The sequence below is a fragment of the Miscanthus floridulus genome, chromosome 11, assembly GCF_019320115.1.
Source record: "Miscanthus floridulus cultivar M001 chromosome 11, ASM1932011v1, whole genome shotgun sequence".
Lineage (NCBI taxonomy): Eukaryota > Viridiplantae > Streptophyta > Magnoliopsida > Poales > Poaceae > Miscanthus > Miscanthus floridulus.
In genome coordinates this window covers 39,323,820-39,337,754 of record NC_089590.1, presented here as the reverse complement: position 1 = coordinate 39,337,754, position 13,935 = coordinate 39,323,820, and the positions used below count along the sequence as shown (strand labels likewise).

At 46.1% G+C, this 13,935-nt stretch overlaps 1 protein-coding gene across 2 annotated transcripts; it reads right to left on the bottom strand.

Moving 5' to 3' along the window:
• Positions 1 to 695: 695 nt before the first annotated feature.
• LOC136494867 (probable alpha-amylase 2) lies at positions 696 to 4,959 on the bottom strand. Of its 2 annotated transcripts, none has more exons than XM_066491038.1 (12): positions 4,373 to 4,959; positions 4,204 to 4,243; positions 4,002 to 4,039; positions 3,458 to 3,584; positions 3,162 to 3,388; positions 2,914 to 3,059; positions 2,684 to 2,802; positions 2,146 to 2,234; positions 1,947 to 2,069; positions 1,807 to 1,842; positions 1,458 to 1,556; positions 696 to 1,255 (listed from the first exon to the last, which is right to left on the bottom strand). In XM_066491038.1, exons 1-12 carry the CDS (start codon positions 4,382 to 4,384, stop codon positions 1,064 to 1,066), a joined length of 1,248 nt encoding a protein of 415 aa, XP_066347135.1. In that variant the 5' UTR covers positions 4,385 to 4,959; the 3' UTR covers positions 696 to 1,063. The 2 variants fall into 2 exon arrangements, with proteins under 2 accessions (XP_066347135.1, XP_066347137.1); XM_066491040.1 differs by having other exon boundaries at positions 1,118 to 1,255; positions 1,807 to 1,856.
• Positions 4,960 to 13,935: the final 8,976 nt, after the last annotated feature.

Sequence of the window (13,935 nt, the reverse complement as noted above, 5' to 3'; positions counted from 1 at the left end):
GAGGCGCCTGTCGACGGTGGCATCGCGGGATGCGCAGTCGAGGTCTGCGAAGCGGCGCTCCCACTTGCCGTCGTGTTCATCAAGGCAGCGCGTGAATTCGTCAAGGATGAGCTTCATGTTGGGATCCATGACTTCGCGACGTCGCTGGAGTCTGGTGAAGTGCTCGTGGGGAGGGTAGGATCCAGGTCCGGTAAATCCGATACCAATTGTAGCAAGAGCAATCGGGTGGGGAGGGCTTGGAAGAAGGGAAGTAAGGGGACCTGTCTGAGGACAAGATTTGAGTAGTTGGAGATAGCGTTTACAAATTTCATACCCCTCTCAACACACGCCAGAGCTCTGATAGTCACGCTGTCTGCCACGCAGGGCCACACACGCGAGTGTTGGGCTTGATAGATCTCTTGGGCCGGGCTGGAATCACGGCCTTGCTGTTGTCACTACTTCCAGCTGCTCCGTCTTCACTGTTGTCACTGCTTCCAGCGTCTTCACTGTATTGGGGAGGAGCAGGGCCTTGGAGCAGGTACCTTTGGGTTTTTCCTTCTCTACGGATATTGGTAGGTTTGTGAATATTATCAAGTTGCACTTGCACAAGAAGATTACTGTAGTTTATACAGACTGTATTTGACTATAGTCACAGGCTCACACAGCTCGTCTGGACTCAGGATTATGCTTATGTATAGCGTGTAAACAAGCAGGCATTTGTAAAGTAGAAACTCCAAGGGCCTGTATTTTTTGATAAAACAATTTAAATTTCTAGTTCCAGGATAAAATAATCCACATAGACATCACATACCCTACACATATTTCTTTTGCAGCTAATCCCTAGTTGCTGCAATTAGCAGAATGTATATCTCATCTCGGGGCCAGCCGTACTATCTCAATTTTATTTCTAATTAACATCACATTTACCCTCTACCGTGACACACACCAGACACTCCAGTTGTACAGGTAACCTCGAAGTGCGTCATTTTTGGCACGTTTTACCGTGCTGTTCTTCAGTTAACATGCTAATTACTCCTGTTCCTGAGAGCAGAGATAAAAGCTGTATCGGAGCCACTTATATGCTTCACTTGTGCCATACAGCATATCTGTCGCCAGAGACTGCCAACCTCCACTCTGGATCACTTGGGCACCACGAGCCGTCCCCGATCTTCATGCACAACTTATCGTCGATGATTGCTGAGTACAGATCTGACCTAACCTCCAGAATTTTGATTGATGAACGGCTATGTATATCTTGGCATTTTCTGATTTGCATCTGGGTAAAAAGCATTCAAAACTTAAGAAACGCAGCACCATTATATTTGGGGACCATTATTAGCTGTGTAGTTTCCCTCCTTTAATTTTACAATTTTCTCTTTTCTTCTTTTAATGAATTACCAGGGCTCCTACTGTATTTTCACCAAAAAAAAGGCAGCTCAGGAAAGGATGAATCGAGTACAGAGGTACAATCTGCATACCAGTTTAGCAATTTCGTCATGGAGAGGCACTCTCTGGTCATAGAAGTGATCATAGAACACCGTGGGGATGCCAGGGTGGGTGAGTATATAAGCATATCCCTAAAGATTTTACATGTGTCAGATCAACAATTGGACTTCTAGAAAAAAAACAACAGCAAGCTAGTCTAAAAACAAACGATTTGTATTAAGTGTTATAAGGTGCTACAGTCGTTACAAAGAAATTAAGTTTTCTAAGATCATAACAGCAATATTTCTGTAAAATAATTACATAGTACATGTTATAGGATTCTGATGAAACTAAGGCTATGAAAAAATTATTTAGAACTACAAAGTCGATAAAGTATAGTACCTCCATAATATGATCTGATGGAAAAGGCCAATGACCCTGAAATTGTGATTCTGTTAGCAAATCTAAAAGGTGAACATTCCAGCTCATTAACACAGCTACGTGGTCTCAGACAAAGAAGGGTGACAATTTGACTATTATACCTGAGTGGATCCAGTGTCATGGTTTTCAATAAATGTAACTGATCTTGAAGGCCACCATCCCATCACACCAGGTGGTTTTCCTTCTGGGTCTCGCAAACGCCACAACTCTCCTTTGACAGCTTCCTGATTTAAACATTAACTGCTCAAAAAGATCACTTAAGACAAATATTTGCTCATCCAGTAGTAATTCATTACTGACCTGAAGAATACCCTTTGTCGTGAAATCAAATGCAGCACAAAGTCCTCCAGTGCTATCTATCCAATTAATAATTTTCTGCCTATGGCTATCTGCCAGACAAAAAGAGAGAAAAAAACAATAGGTTTAGTACCACAAGCATGAATTATCAAAATAAGGCTAGACAGTATGCTTCATATTTGAGGATGTAATTGACACTTCAGTCAGTGTCATCCATAAGCATATAAAAAAGAAATCATATAAACTGCCTTAAATTCGGAACTCTAAATTAGCCCTGACATGTCGGACAACTTACATAGCTTCTAAACAGACTCAGAGCAGAGCAGTTGAAGTCTTGAAGAGGCAACTATGGCAATGGATAGTAAATAAAAAGTTGACATAACTAAAATAGAGGCAAAAATTTTAGATAGTGGAAATAGTTAAAATTTAACCCAGTCACGATTCATGTTTGCCAATCAGGGGACTGAACTGAGAGTGCTTATGACAAAAATCATGGCACCAACTCAAGTAGTCAGTAAGAATGTTACTATAAATCTCTTACCTTGATTATAGTTCAGTCGGTAGTCAGGGGGGCTATATTCACAACTATCCCAGTATTCCCCAACTGCAAAAAGAGGTTTTGATTCCTCAATGTATTCTTTCACGAACTTGGCTGCGTAACTGCACTAAAGAAAAGGTTGACAAATCAGCAAGCTAGCACTGAAAGATATTAGGTTGGCAACTAATTTCTTTCTTTCATAGTGGATACTAATCAAGCCATTAACTATTTACCCTTTCGTGAAATCAAAGCGAAAATCTTGAAAACCAATAGATTTTCGAAGCCAGATCAACCATTCAATAATATCTTTGCGTACAAATGGTTGTGTATGATCTATGTTGGGAACCCCATCAAAGTTATCCCCAGTGCTCTTGTTTCCCTGATAGTAAAGTTGTATTGAAGTATGAGTGGCTCAAGAGTAGAGAATATACATCAAGATATGGTGCCCAAGTAAAAGGTTAAAACAAGACAATCCAAATACCTTCCCACCAGAACAAGACGTAACAGCATGTTCATCCCATGATATTGGGATGCCATCATAACGATTATACATGCCATTGGATCCTTTAGTAGTCCCAATTCGATGGTTGATAACAACATCTGCCATAGCCCTTACATTGTGTTCGCTCATTTTATGAAGCAACAATTTTAGCTCATGGAGGGAACCATAACATGAGTCAAGGCAGTACAGATTCTGTGGTAGATAGCCTGTGAAAGAAGACATCAGGCTTCTGTAACTAATAAGCTTCGTGTAAGAGAGGATGTTGCTTAGCTTACCTTCTCGAGATAATGATTGTGTTGGTGGAGGAAGCCACACTGACGTAAACCCAGATTCTGCAAGATCAGTAACTTTCTCCTCCAAATTACTCCACCAGTTATGCTTATTGGATTCCCAGTTAAAAGCCTAACACATAACAATATCAGAAAAAATACGCAAGAGAACTTAAGCTTGTTCGTCCATCTACGTTTTAGCTGTTATTACAGAAAGCATAACCAGGTTGCTGTAGCATGCAGGAAACACTCACACCTACATTGAACTAGAATCCTAGTAAGTGGCCCATATGAAGGTAAATGTAGATTATGGTGACACAAAAACAAGAGGTCACAAATATTAGAATCGTCTATCAAATGCTGACAAATTAGTATCACACTTTCTATATTAAAATGGGTCGTTTATGTGTGCTTAGGCAACTGAATATAGATCCTTAGCATGATAGCAAGAGATAAGCTTTCTGTAATAGCAATAGCTCCTATTTCAAGAGATAAATCACACTTTCATCCTTAGCATGATAGCAAGAGATAAGCTTGGACATATTCTCACCTGGAATAGGATTTCCCTTCCATTCTTGATGATTCCACCTGCGAAAAAGAAGTACAACACAATGACCACATTTCCATGAGAAACTTGATCAAAGAGCCGAAACAACGAATTAGATGGGGTCAGGAAACTAGCAGTTCACGCTTCAAGCACGTGAGAATGAATAGACAAGGAGAAGAAAAGTTTGCATGGACTGCACATGTACCGTCACGTGCTGCCTGTTCTTCGAATTTATCATCCGAAACCTGCACAGATTCATCATTAACACATCGTCAGAACGAGCTGCTGACTGGTCAGTGAGTCAAGAACAACGCCGTGACGACACGGCACGAACGACACGATAAAACACGGCAGATGCTAGCGAACTCACTCACCATCTGGCCCATCCAAACTCAGACCGAAACTCAAGCAGCCAAGGGAAACGCGCAACCCACGCAGCGAGCGAAAGCCTTCAACGCGCCGCACTGCAGCGGGAGCCTTCAGCCAGCGCGCAGCTACCTATCTATGTAGCCGCGGCGGCCGGCATGGAGCTGGCCGCGGGCGGGCACGCGGGCCGAGGCGCCGCGCGGCGTTACCGGGGTCCACCAGTGGGCGCGGGCGCCCGCAGCATCCGCAGCGACCGGTGGCGGCGCCCAAGTGGGGAGTGGGGACCAAAGTTGTCGGCGCCCCGCGCCCCCACGCCGATCGGATAGAGTTGACGGACGGCGGACTCTGCCTCGCCGCGTGCAATGGGATGATGATGGGCTGAGAAGAACACCGGTCAACCGGCCACAATCTTTGCCACCGGCTTCGAATCTGCTCTCGCTGGTACTGATCCGACGGGATGAGGAAGGAATGGGAGGAAGGAGAAGTTAGCTTTGCTTGTCCCCTTGGGCTTCCACTCCTCTTTTGCGGCGCTTTTCCGATCGAGAGTGAGAGTGGAATCGCCGGCGAAGGATTTGGGGATTCGATTTGAGTTTTATCGGAGACGTTTAATAATCAAGAAAAAAAAGGAAAGGGGATAATAAAAAGATACTGGTTTTGGACCTGATGGGTCGGAAGATGGGCCTAACTCGGTATGAGCCACAGAATAAGGCAGCTAACTTGTCCCTAACGCCAAGCCCATATTCCATACCCAGTTTAACCCCAAAGTTCACATGCACAAGAGACGTCCGAACCAATTCGGCCAATACTGCACTTGGTTTAACCAGTCGGGGCCTCTAGGAACAAAGGAATCGAAAACGCAAGAATAGATGAAAACTGAGGAGTTGCTAAAAAAACAGGGGAAAGGGAAAGGAATGTAGTTGTAAAACAGAGAAATAAAAAAATAAAGGAAAACAAGATAGAATGGTGTTCGGAACATAGCTATCCATAATTATATAGAACTCATGTGGAAGCTACCATGGAATGCTTTATTAATTATTAATATACTCATTTAGCTACCGTGGAAGCAGGGAGACTGCGCTGAATGTCCATGTCAGAGTATGCATGCTTCTTCTCTCTCTCTCTGGGCTTTGCCTCGGCTTCCGCCAAAACTTCAACTTGGGCTAGATTTTTTTATTCCTACGTTTTGTGGACAGATGCTTTCAACGCGCTCACCGCTCCATTTCTCCCTCTCGCCTTCCCCGCGCGCAGCGCCGAGTTCACAGCAGCCACCGCCATTGCCGACCGAGCATCGCCACCGCCGTGCACACCGCCACTACGAAAATGCGTTGCCCCATCCACCTGTAGCCTCGCCGTGGTCTCCTCTACCTTCTCTACCCCCACCGTCGGTTCAATCGAGCCTCGGTAAGGGCGAATCGCCGGTTTCCTTCCACCACCGCTGTGGCTGTTCTCGCCGGAGCTAGCGCTCCACGCAGCCAGCTCCTCCTCGCGCCATTGCTATCCCTCCTCTACCTTGAGCTAGGTCCGGTGAACCCTACTGAAGCCCGTAGAGCCACCCGTTAGGGCTGCGACGCCGTATCGTCGTCGGAGCTAGCCATGCCATGGCCAAGCGTCACCGTGGCCATCGCCACCCCTGCTAGCGGCATCAGTAGCTGCAATAGAAGGTTCCCCTAGGTCCACTCGGGTGAGGCAAACATGTTGGCGCCGTTGCCATCACCGGAGAAGCCACCAACGACGAGCTTCGCTGCCATCTCCTCCTCCTCCCCTGCCTGTCTCGCTGTCACGCGGGACCCGGTTGTCAGCCGCCGAGGCTGAGGCGGGAGACCAGCATGGGCTTGCGCCGCATCTTGGGCCGCCGTTTCCTCGGGCCGGCCCAACATCAGTGAAATGGTTTCCTTATTTGTTTTGTTTAACTGTTTTTCACAGTTTGGTGTTTAGATTCAAAAATATGTAACTCAAGTTTGGTAGATCCAAAGGATATGGTTCCAATTTTGTTAAGTTCCTAGTCATGTCTAGTATTTAACAAAAATATTATATGAGCACATGTTTTAGAAATTTTTGATGAATTAAATAGGACTTTGAAATGTGTTTTTAGATGCATGCAAACTTGTTTGAATTTTATCTTGAGTTTCTGTGGTCCAAAAATTATGAAATTTTGTGGGTAGTCTATTATTTCTTATTAGAAGCTCTGGTTAAAATTTTAGAGCTAGTGCATGTGTAGTTTTTAAGTAATAGAAATTTCTTTTATTAATGGATGGATCTTGTGTGAATTTTCATAATTTTTCTATAGATCCAGTAAAGGTAAAATTTGGTGAGTGCTATTCTTATACTATAAGGATGCTAGGAAAAATGGGAAATCTGTTGCTTGACACTTTTTAATAAGGTTTCCTAATTATGCTAAAAATAGACATGCCACCTGTTATTTTGGATACAGCAAGGTCTACTTGCCCAATGGCTTTGAAATTTTTATGGTAGTCTATGTGCAGCATGAGATAGCTACTGTAATTTTTGTAGATTTTTATGAATAGTTTTACTATATATTGCTTAAATCACCTAATTAACTAAATAAATTGGAAAAGGATATTAAATAATTTATTTAGAAGTTGGCACTATACTTTTTGATGTTTCTTAGGTATGAAAAACAAGTTGGTAAACTTGGTTTGATCAAGTTATGCTTTTGCACAATCATTAAATAATTAAGTTAGTAACCCTGTCATTTCTGGATAGATTCTAAGTTTACTGGAATTCGATTTGGTTAACATAAGAATCATGCTTTGGTGTTTACAAATGTTTTGTAGAGAATTTCATAAGCTTTCCAGAATGTCCTCATGCAAGTCATTTGGAATTGTAGAACTTTAGTTGTGATTGAATTAAGGGACTACTTGTATGCATATGAAACTTTAAATGTTAAATTATGTATACCTTTACTATTTCTAAGTTGTGGTAATGTTCCTAGGTGTTAGGCCTTTAACCAAAGATGAGCATCTTTATCTTAGGTTATGCAAGTTAGGTAAGTTGATCTTGTTCTTTAAGTTAAGTTAGATACATGCTTAAAGTGATTTGAATAGGGCTGGTCTTGCTCGGTAAACGAGTGTCCAGTGATGTTTTCGGTAAACACTTACTGTGATTCATTCATCATGAGCATCATGTCATTCCTTATGCATCCATGATATTTATCTTTTGCATCGGCATGCAATAGGTGTACTGGAAGGAGTAACCCTGCTGGAATTCAAGGAACCGAGCGAGCAGCAGCAGCCAACACCGGAGATTCAGGAGGAGCAGCCTTCAGGAGAAGTGCCAGACGAGGTCGCCGTTGAGTGCCCGGATCACCGTCCTTGCAACTTGTGAAAGGCAAGCCCCGGAGCATATTAAGCCTCCTAATTTCCGAAATGTTGTTACAGTATTATTGTTACATATATATCTTGTTGCATTAAGTTTAGGTGTTGGATGCAAACAATTGCTGCATTGGTTACCATTCCTTGTCCAGATATTGTTACCCTGAATCCTATGTAGCTTAGGCTCGTGTAGTGCTTAGCCCTGCTTAAACACGGTAGAAGTCAGGTGATTTCCTATCACCTGTGAGATATAGGATGATACATGTGGCACGGTTGGCTATATTTACTATCGTGGAAAAGAACCAGTCTTAATTTGAAATGAAGACCAGGTAGAGGCTTGCCGGTTTGCAGTGACTCCGTCTGTGTCGCTTAAGGACTGATTCTTGGACCCTTTCCTATTCATGTTGAACGCATGCCTCTCTCTTAGTTGGCCGTGTCCGATGACCGACCATGAAGCCGAGTAGCTCAACTCAGGCCGGGAGTCGATAAGTATAAAGTACGCCTCGGAAGGGAGCCGTAGGCGTGAGTCCAAGGACAGGTGATTTAAAAGTCCTGATCGTCCTAGCAGAAGGGTAATCCCTGAGAGCGCTGGCGCTGATCGAACCCGCGAATTTGGTTCCTGAGTTGTACCAAAGGTAACCCACGACTACCCTTGCTAAGTATGCCAGGGTGAGAGTTAGGAATACCCCCTCAGCTGAGTTGTAATTCGATTTGAGTCACCGTCTCTCCGGTTAGTGAGAACTTGACGGGCTTATCTCCAATGTAGATACACTTAATAACATAATGGTTTGGAAATGATGATATGATGATGACAGCCTTATTATACCTGCTATGGTTAATATTGTTTGCTCCTAATAAGTGAGTGCTCTAGTACAGGTGCTAATCTAGTGGACAGGTAAATAATGATAAGCTTGATGCTAAGTTTAATTTGGTTACTATAATCATAAGCTCTTTATGCAACTATGTCAAGCTAGCCCACCTGGAAAGCCTTGCATGATCCTTGGTGTCTTTATTTCTGGTTTTAACAGGTAAGTCTAGCTGAGTACCTTCTCATACTCAGGGTTTATCTCCCACCTGTTGCAGATGACCAGTTCTACTTTGGTTGCTGCAAGTACTGCCTTCTCCTAGCTGGGGATGAAGACTAGACTATTGGGCACGGTCTCTACTAGTTCTCGTACCTGATAATGCTTTTGTGGGATATGACTTAGACTTGGCAATGTAATCGAAAACTATGATGTTTTGTACCAAACTATGTTGCTTCCGCACACTCAAACTTGGTTTGTAATATTCTATTTAAACTCTAATGGATGTAATCCGAATGCTACTTATGAAATGTTGTAACGGATGATGTGTTGTGTTGAATCACTACGATCTTGGTTTGTATGTCGAGAGTTGGTTGAAATCCTTCGTGATTTCCAGACTACCGGGATTATGGGAGCTTAAGTATAGGAATTTGATCGCTTCGGTGATTGTTTTTGTACTTATGTTCTTATGATTTGGTCGGTTCTGTTACATGCCATATGTGAGACAGCTCATAATCCCTCCTCGACTACGTCCTCTATAGTCAACTCGATGAAAGCTAGGACAGAAGATAAGGTAGTGCTAGCTGGGAACTCGACTGAGGTGACAATCGGTCCTTCGATTCCTCCTTTCTGAGCTGACTTCCCGGTGCAGGTGACCTTGACAAGCTTGTCAGGGACTCCTAACGTGACAAGAACTCGGCAGAGGGTCTGTGCAAAACCCCCGAGCTCAAGTAGGTCAAAGGTAAGCTTGGTGTGGTCTAGAGGTAGCGGTCCTAGAGGCGGCCAGTCGATGTTCGTTGTCATCAACATGTTTTAAGGAACAGGTGTTAGCAGGTCAATAATAGATAAGCCTTGCATAAAAGTAAATGCAGTGTCAGTATATAACCAAAAAAGGGTTGTTCATGTCCTATTCTATCATCCATTTCTGAGGGTTTCGTCCTATGGTCAAGTATGGCTCTGATACCAACTGAAACGACCTGATTTTCGTGAAGGGAAATCCATAGAGTCAAAGTGTATTATGACCGATGTAGACCATATTACCCAAATTCCAGTTGAATACCACATCCATACAACGATAATATCAGAGTACATAAAGTGTGGAATTACATAAATTATTACATCGCCGCATTGGCGGAATCAAAAGTAGCATTTATTCAGAACAACTTGAAGATAAGATCACCAAACTCAAGCGTAGGAACGAACCCCTCAACCATCAAACTCTTCAGAGCTATACTCCTCAGCAGAACCTATGTGCCAAAATTTATCAGTACGATTTGTACTAGCCACTCCCACCCTATGAGCATTGCTTTGTGGAAATTGGATGCAAGTTGGATATAATCAAAAGGAACCTACAAGGCTAGGGTTTCCTATGTATTAGCATATCAAGTGTATAATAATAGTTGGTCAAGTTTTAACACCATTCCCACACCCATTCCACCCCATTTCCGTCCAGAGCCAGGTTTCGATCCTGGGATCGATATACCACCATCTCCACACCATCACCATACCATCGCTTAGTCGATAGGCCAACTCCCTCTCGGCACTATCTCATGGCCCGTAGCCCCTGGCTACGACCGACACTCTCTCATGAGGAAAGAAGAGAAGGACCCATCTCACTATCTAGTTTAAGCGAAACCTAAGAAAGGTCCATATCCGACAAGTTGGCACATGTATCGATCGATCAACCATACACTCTACAGAGGTTTTACATAACCACAAGATCTACCTTCTTTGCTAACCGTCGTCAACTAGGCTGATTCCGGCCGCTTGCTAGCCTAGGGTAATGCCACTCTATCATTCAGCCCTGTTACATCCCAACTTTAGTCTAGGGTGGCTGAAACTATGAGTCATGAGCCAGGTCCACAAGGTCTCCATGAAGTCTCGGAAGGGTGTGGGGAATCCTCCGTGCCCCGTACCTCCTTACATTGTCCGCTATCAACCTAGCAGTAGTGGCAATATCCTACCAAGTAGTTCGGCCATCCCGCACCATATAGGGCGAGTGGTACGTAAGGCTTCCTAGTGAATCTGAGTACTAGTAAGTCCTTAGGGATGACCAAGCCAGAATGTCTTCATCAGGGTTTCCATTTACCGTGCCACCACAGCACCTCCACCCCGGGCTCCTCCCATCACAGGTTCACACCCAGGGCCACCTCATATACCATTCACCCACCACAGGTATCCCTTTCTAGGGGTGCCTAGGTAGCACCCCATGGCAAGACTTGCCCCAGGCTCGTCGTATACTCCAACTTGGTCGACACAACCCTCACCCTCCACACACCCAAGTCACACACGCAGCACTCTCCCCATAGTCCAGATAACACCAGTTTCCACCACGCATTAATGTAGTATAAGCGTAGTAGAAGTATAAGCAATGAAATATAGCAGTAAGCATGTGTCTAGCCTAATAGCAGGGTATGCAGGGGTAAGGTTGCATCAAGGTAAAGGCCATAAAGTGAGCATACTACCATGCAAGTCCTGTCATAGTGTGAATATAACAATAAAGTAAGCAATAGCAGTTCTATATGAGCCATGCGTAATAGGTGCTATGAGGTTGGATGGGATGTGGCACCTTCAGTGTAGTCATTTCCATACTCCTCACGGTACTCACGATCCTTGTTCGTCTGGTTCTCCTCCGAGTCTGCATACGATCAAATTATAGTCGCGTTAGCGACGTCTATAGAATAGCATAAAGAAGCAATGAAAATTCAAAAGAGCCAAATGCACTCAAACATGGGTTCATTGTGTAAAGTTCGATTTTAGATGAATTTTGGTCCTGGTTTTGTATTTTTCTGAGGTCGTATGAATTAGTTATGAATTTCTGAAGTTTAAATCATCTCTGAAAATGGAAAAGGCTGAATTAATCCTAGGCTGACACGTGTCACACTGTGACTAGTCCACGCGGCATGCTGACGCCAGCGTGATGTCAGCATGATGTCATCATCTCGGCTCTAAGCTAACAAGTGGGGGGGGGTCCTGCTGACGTCATCTTGACGTCAGCATGACATCATCAACGTCATCGGTTCCGACGGGTGGGACCAGAGGCTCTTGGGTCACTAACATGTGGGTCCAATCAAAGTCAACGTCAAGTCAATGGTCAATGGGTCATAGTCACTAACATGTGGGGCCAGAGCTGCTGACATCAGCAGCTGACGTCACCTCGGCTGTGTTGTTACTGATAGGTGGGACCCATGTGATGTTGTCATGACGTCAGCATGACGTCACTTACTGACATGTGGGTCCAGAGTCTCTATGTCGCTGACATGTGGGTCTGGTCAATCGGTCAACATTGACCGATCAACGGTCAACACAGACCGGGTCTAAACTGGGCCGGTTGGGCCTAGACAGGGCTTGATTTGGGCCAGGTCGGCCTAGACACGTGTCGCGCTGTGAAGGATGCCACATGGCACAGTTGGGCTCCCAGTGGGCCTCTAATGGGCTTTGGTTCATAGGCACGATCCACGGTGGACTCAGGAGCGCTGGTCCATGGACCGTGGGCAGGTCTATGGTGGACCGTGTCCATGCAGGCACAGGCCATGCGGTGCATCGTACACCCGGTGCACGGGGTGATGAGAGGCTTCGCCCCCATTTCTCCACTGGTGTTCTGCCAAAGCAGAGCTCTCGCCAGTGGTAAGGCCGAGCGTGGGGGCTCCCTGATGGCTCGGCTGGGCAGATAAGAGCCTCTATGGATCCGTGGGGGCACAGCGAGGGCATCTAGGGGCTCAAGGCGGGGCTTTGGGTCCCCATGTGGCCGGTAGGGGCACTATGGCATCCGCAGTGGCACGGTGACGACGGCGAGGCATGTAGGAGTGCTACGGGGTGTCGGCGAGGCGGTCTAGGCGTTCTATGGCTTCCTAAGATCAAGGCGAGTCGATCCATCCTACCTCTACTGGCTCGTATCGGACAGAACGGCTCCCGACATGGTCATGCTCCGGCCATGGCGAGCGTACTCGGTGCACGTACAGGGCTCTGAGGTGCTCGGTCCTTCGAGGCTTATCAAGGGGGTAGGTGTGGTCGTGGACGTGTGCGTGAGTGTGCCATGCTCCAAGGCGACGAAAGGTGTGGATGTTGGGCCTCCTAGGTAGGGAGATCACGTCGGTGGCCATGGTGCACACGGTGACGATGAGCAGAGGGTGGTGCGTGGGCTCACCATTGGTGTCGAAGGCGATAGGATGGCGGTGCAGTGGTGGGTCGTGGCCGTGTCGAGACGTTGTCGTGCCATGCTGAGCAGCAGCGTCGATGTGGTCGATTGGGGCGACATCCTCTGCTCCGGCGACACTAGCGACGTCGGACGGCTTCGGTGCTCCTTCTTCGTCCTCTTCTTCCTTTTCTTTTTCCCTTCTCTCTCTTGGGTCAGGTGTGCAGTGGATGGCCACAAGGTGGCGGTGGGGCTTGGGAACGCGCTAGGGCTCTAGGGCTTGGTTTTTATAGCCAAAGCTTGGCCATGGCATGGAGCGAGCGGCTAGGGATGGCCAAGGGGCGCGCGGAGGGCTATGATCGTGTCGAGGCTAGGGCTACAGGGTCGCGACGCGGCCATAGGTGCGTTGGCAAAATCGATTTCATGCTCCTTGGTCAAAAAGGTGGGGGACAGGGAGGCGACAGGGTCATGGCTCGGCCATGGCCATGGCAGGCTTTCGCGGCAGCGGTCATGCACCGTGCGTGACCCTATCGGGCAGTCGGTGCCAGCATGGCACCCATCCAATGGGGCCTCATGGTTGGTTGTGAGGCACGGACGGCGGAGAGGGGCCGAGGTGGCATCAGATTTTCCCCCACGGCACCTGTGCTCTATTTTCTGATTACAGAGGAGGGGACCAAGGAGGGGGATGACATCGGGGGTCCATCCATCAGCGAAATAGGGGGAAAACGATGGCGTGGTGGCGTGCGGGCTGGCTGCATGGGCCGCACGCGGTCGGGCCAGGCCTGCTTGCGGCTGCGCGTGGGCCCGCAGAGGAGGGCGCGAGCCGGTTAGCGGTTGATGGGCTGCTGTTGCCGTTGGCAAGCTGGGCCAAGAAGATGGACAAGCCACAAGCTGGGCCAGATGGCTTTTCCATTTTCCTCTTCCATTTCCTTTCTTTTTCTGTTTTACTTTTCTTCTTCTTTGTTTGAATTCAAATTTGAATTAGAGTTTGAATTCAAATCTGGTGTACCTTATTCATTGGATTTTTAGATATGAGGCCCACAATACTCTTTTATATATATTAGGAACTTTATTTAGCTATT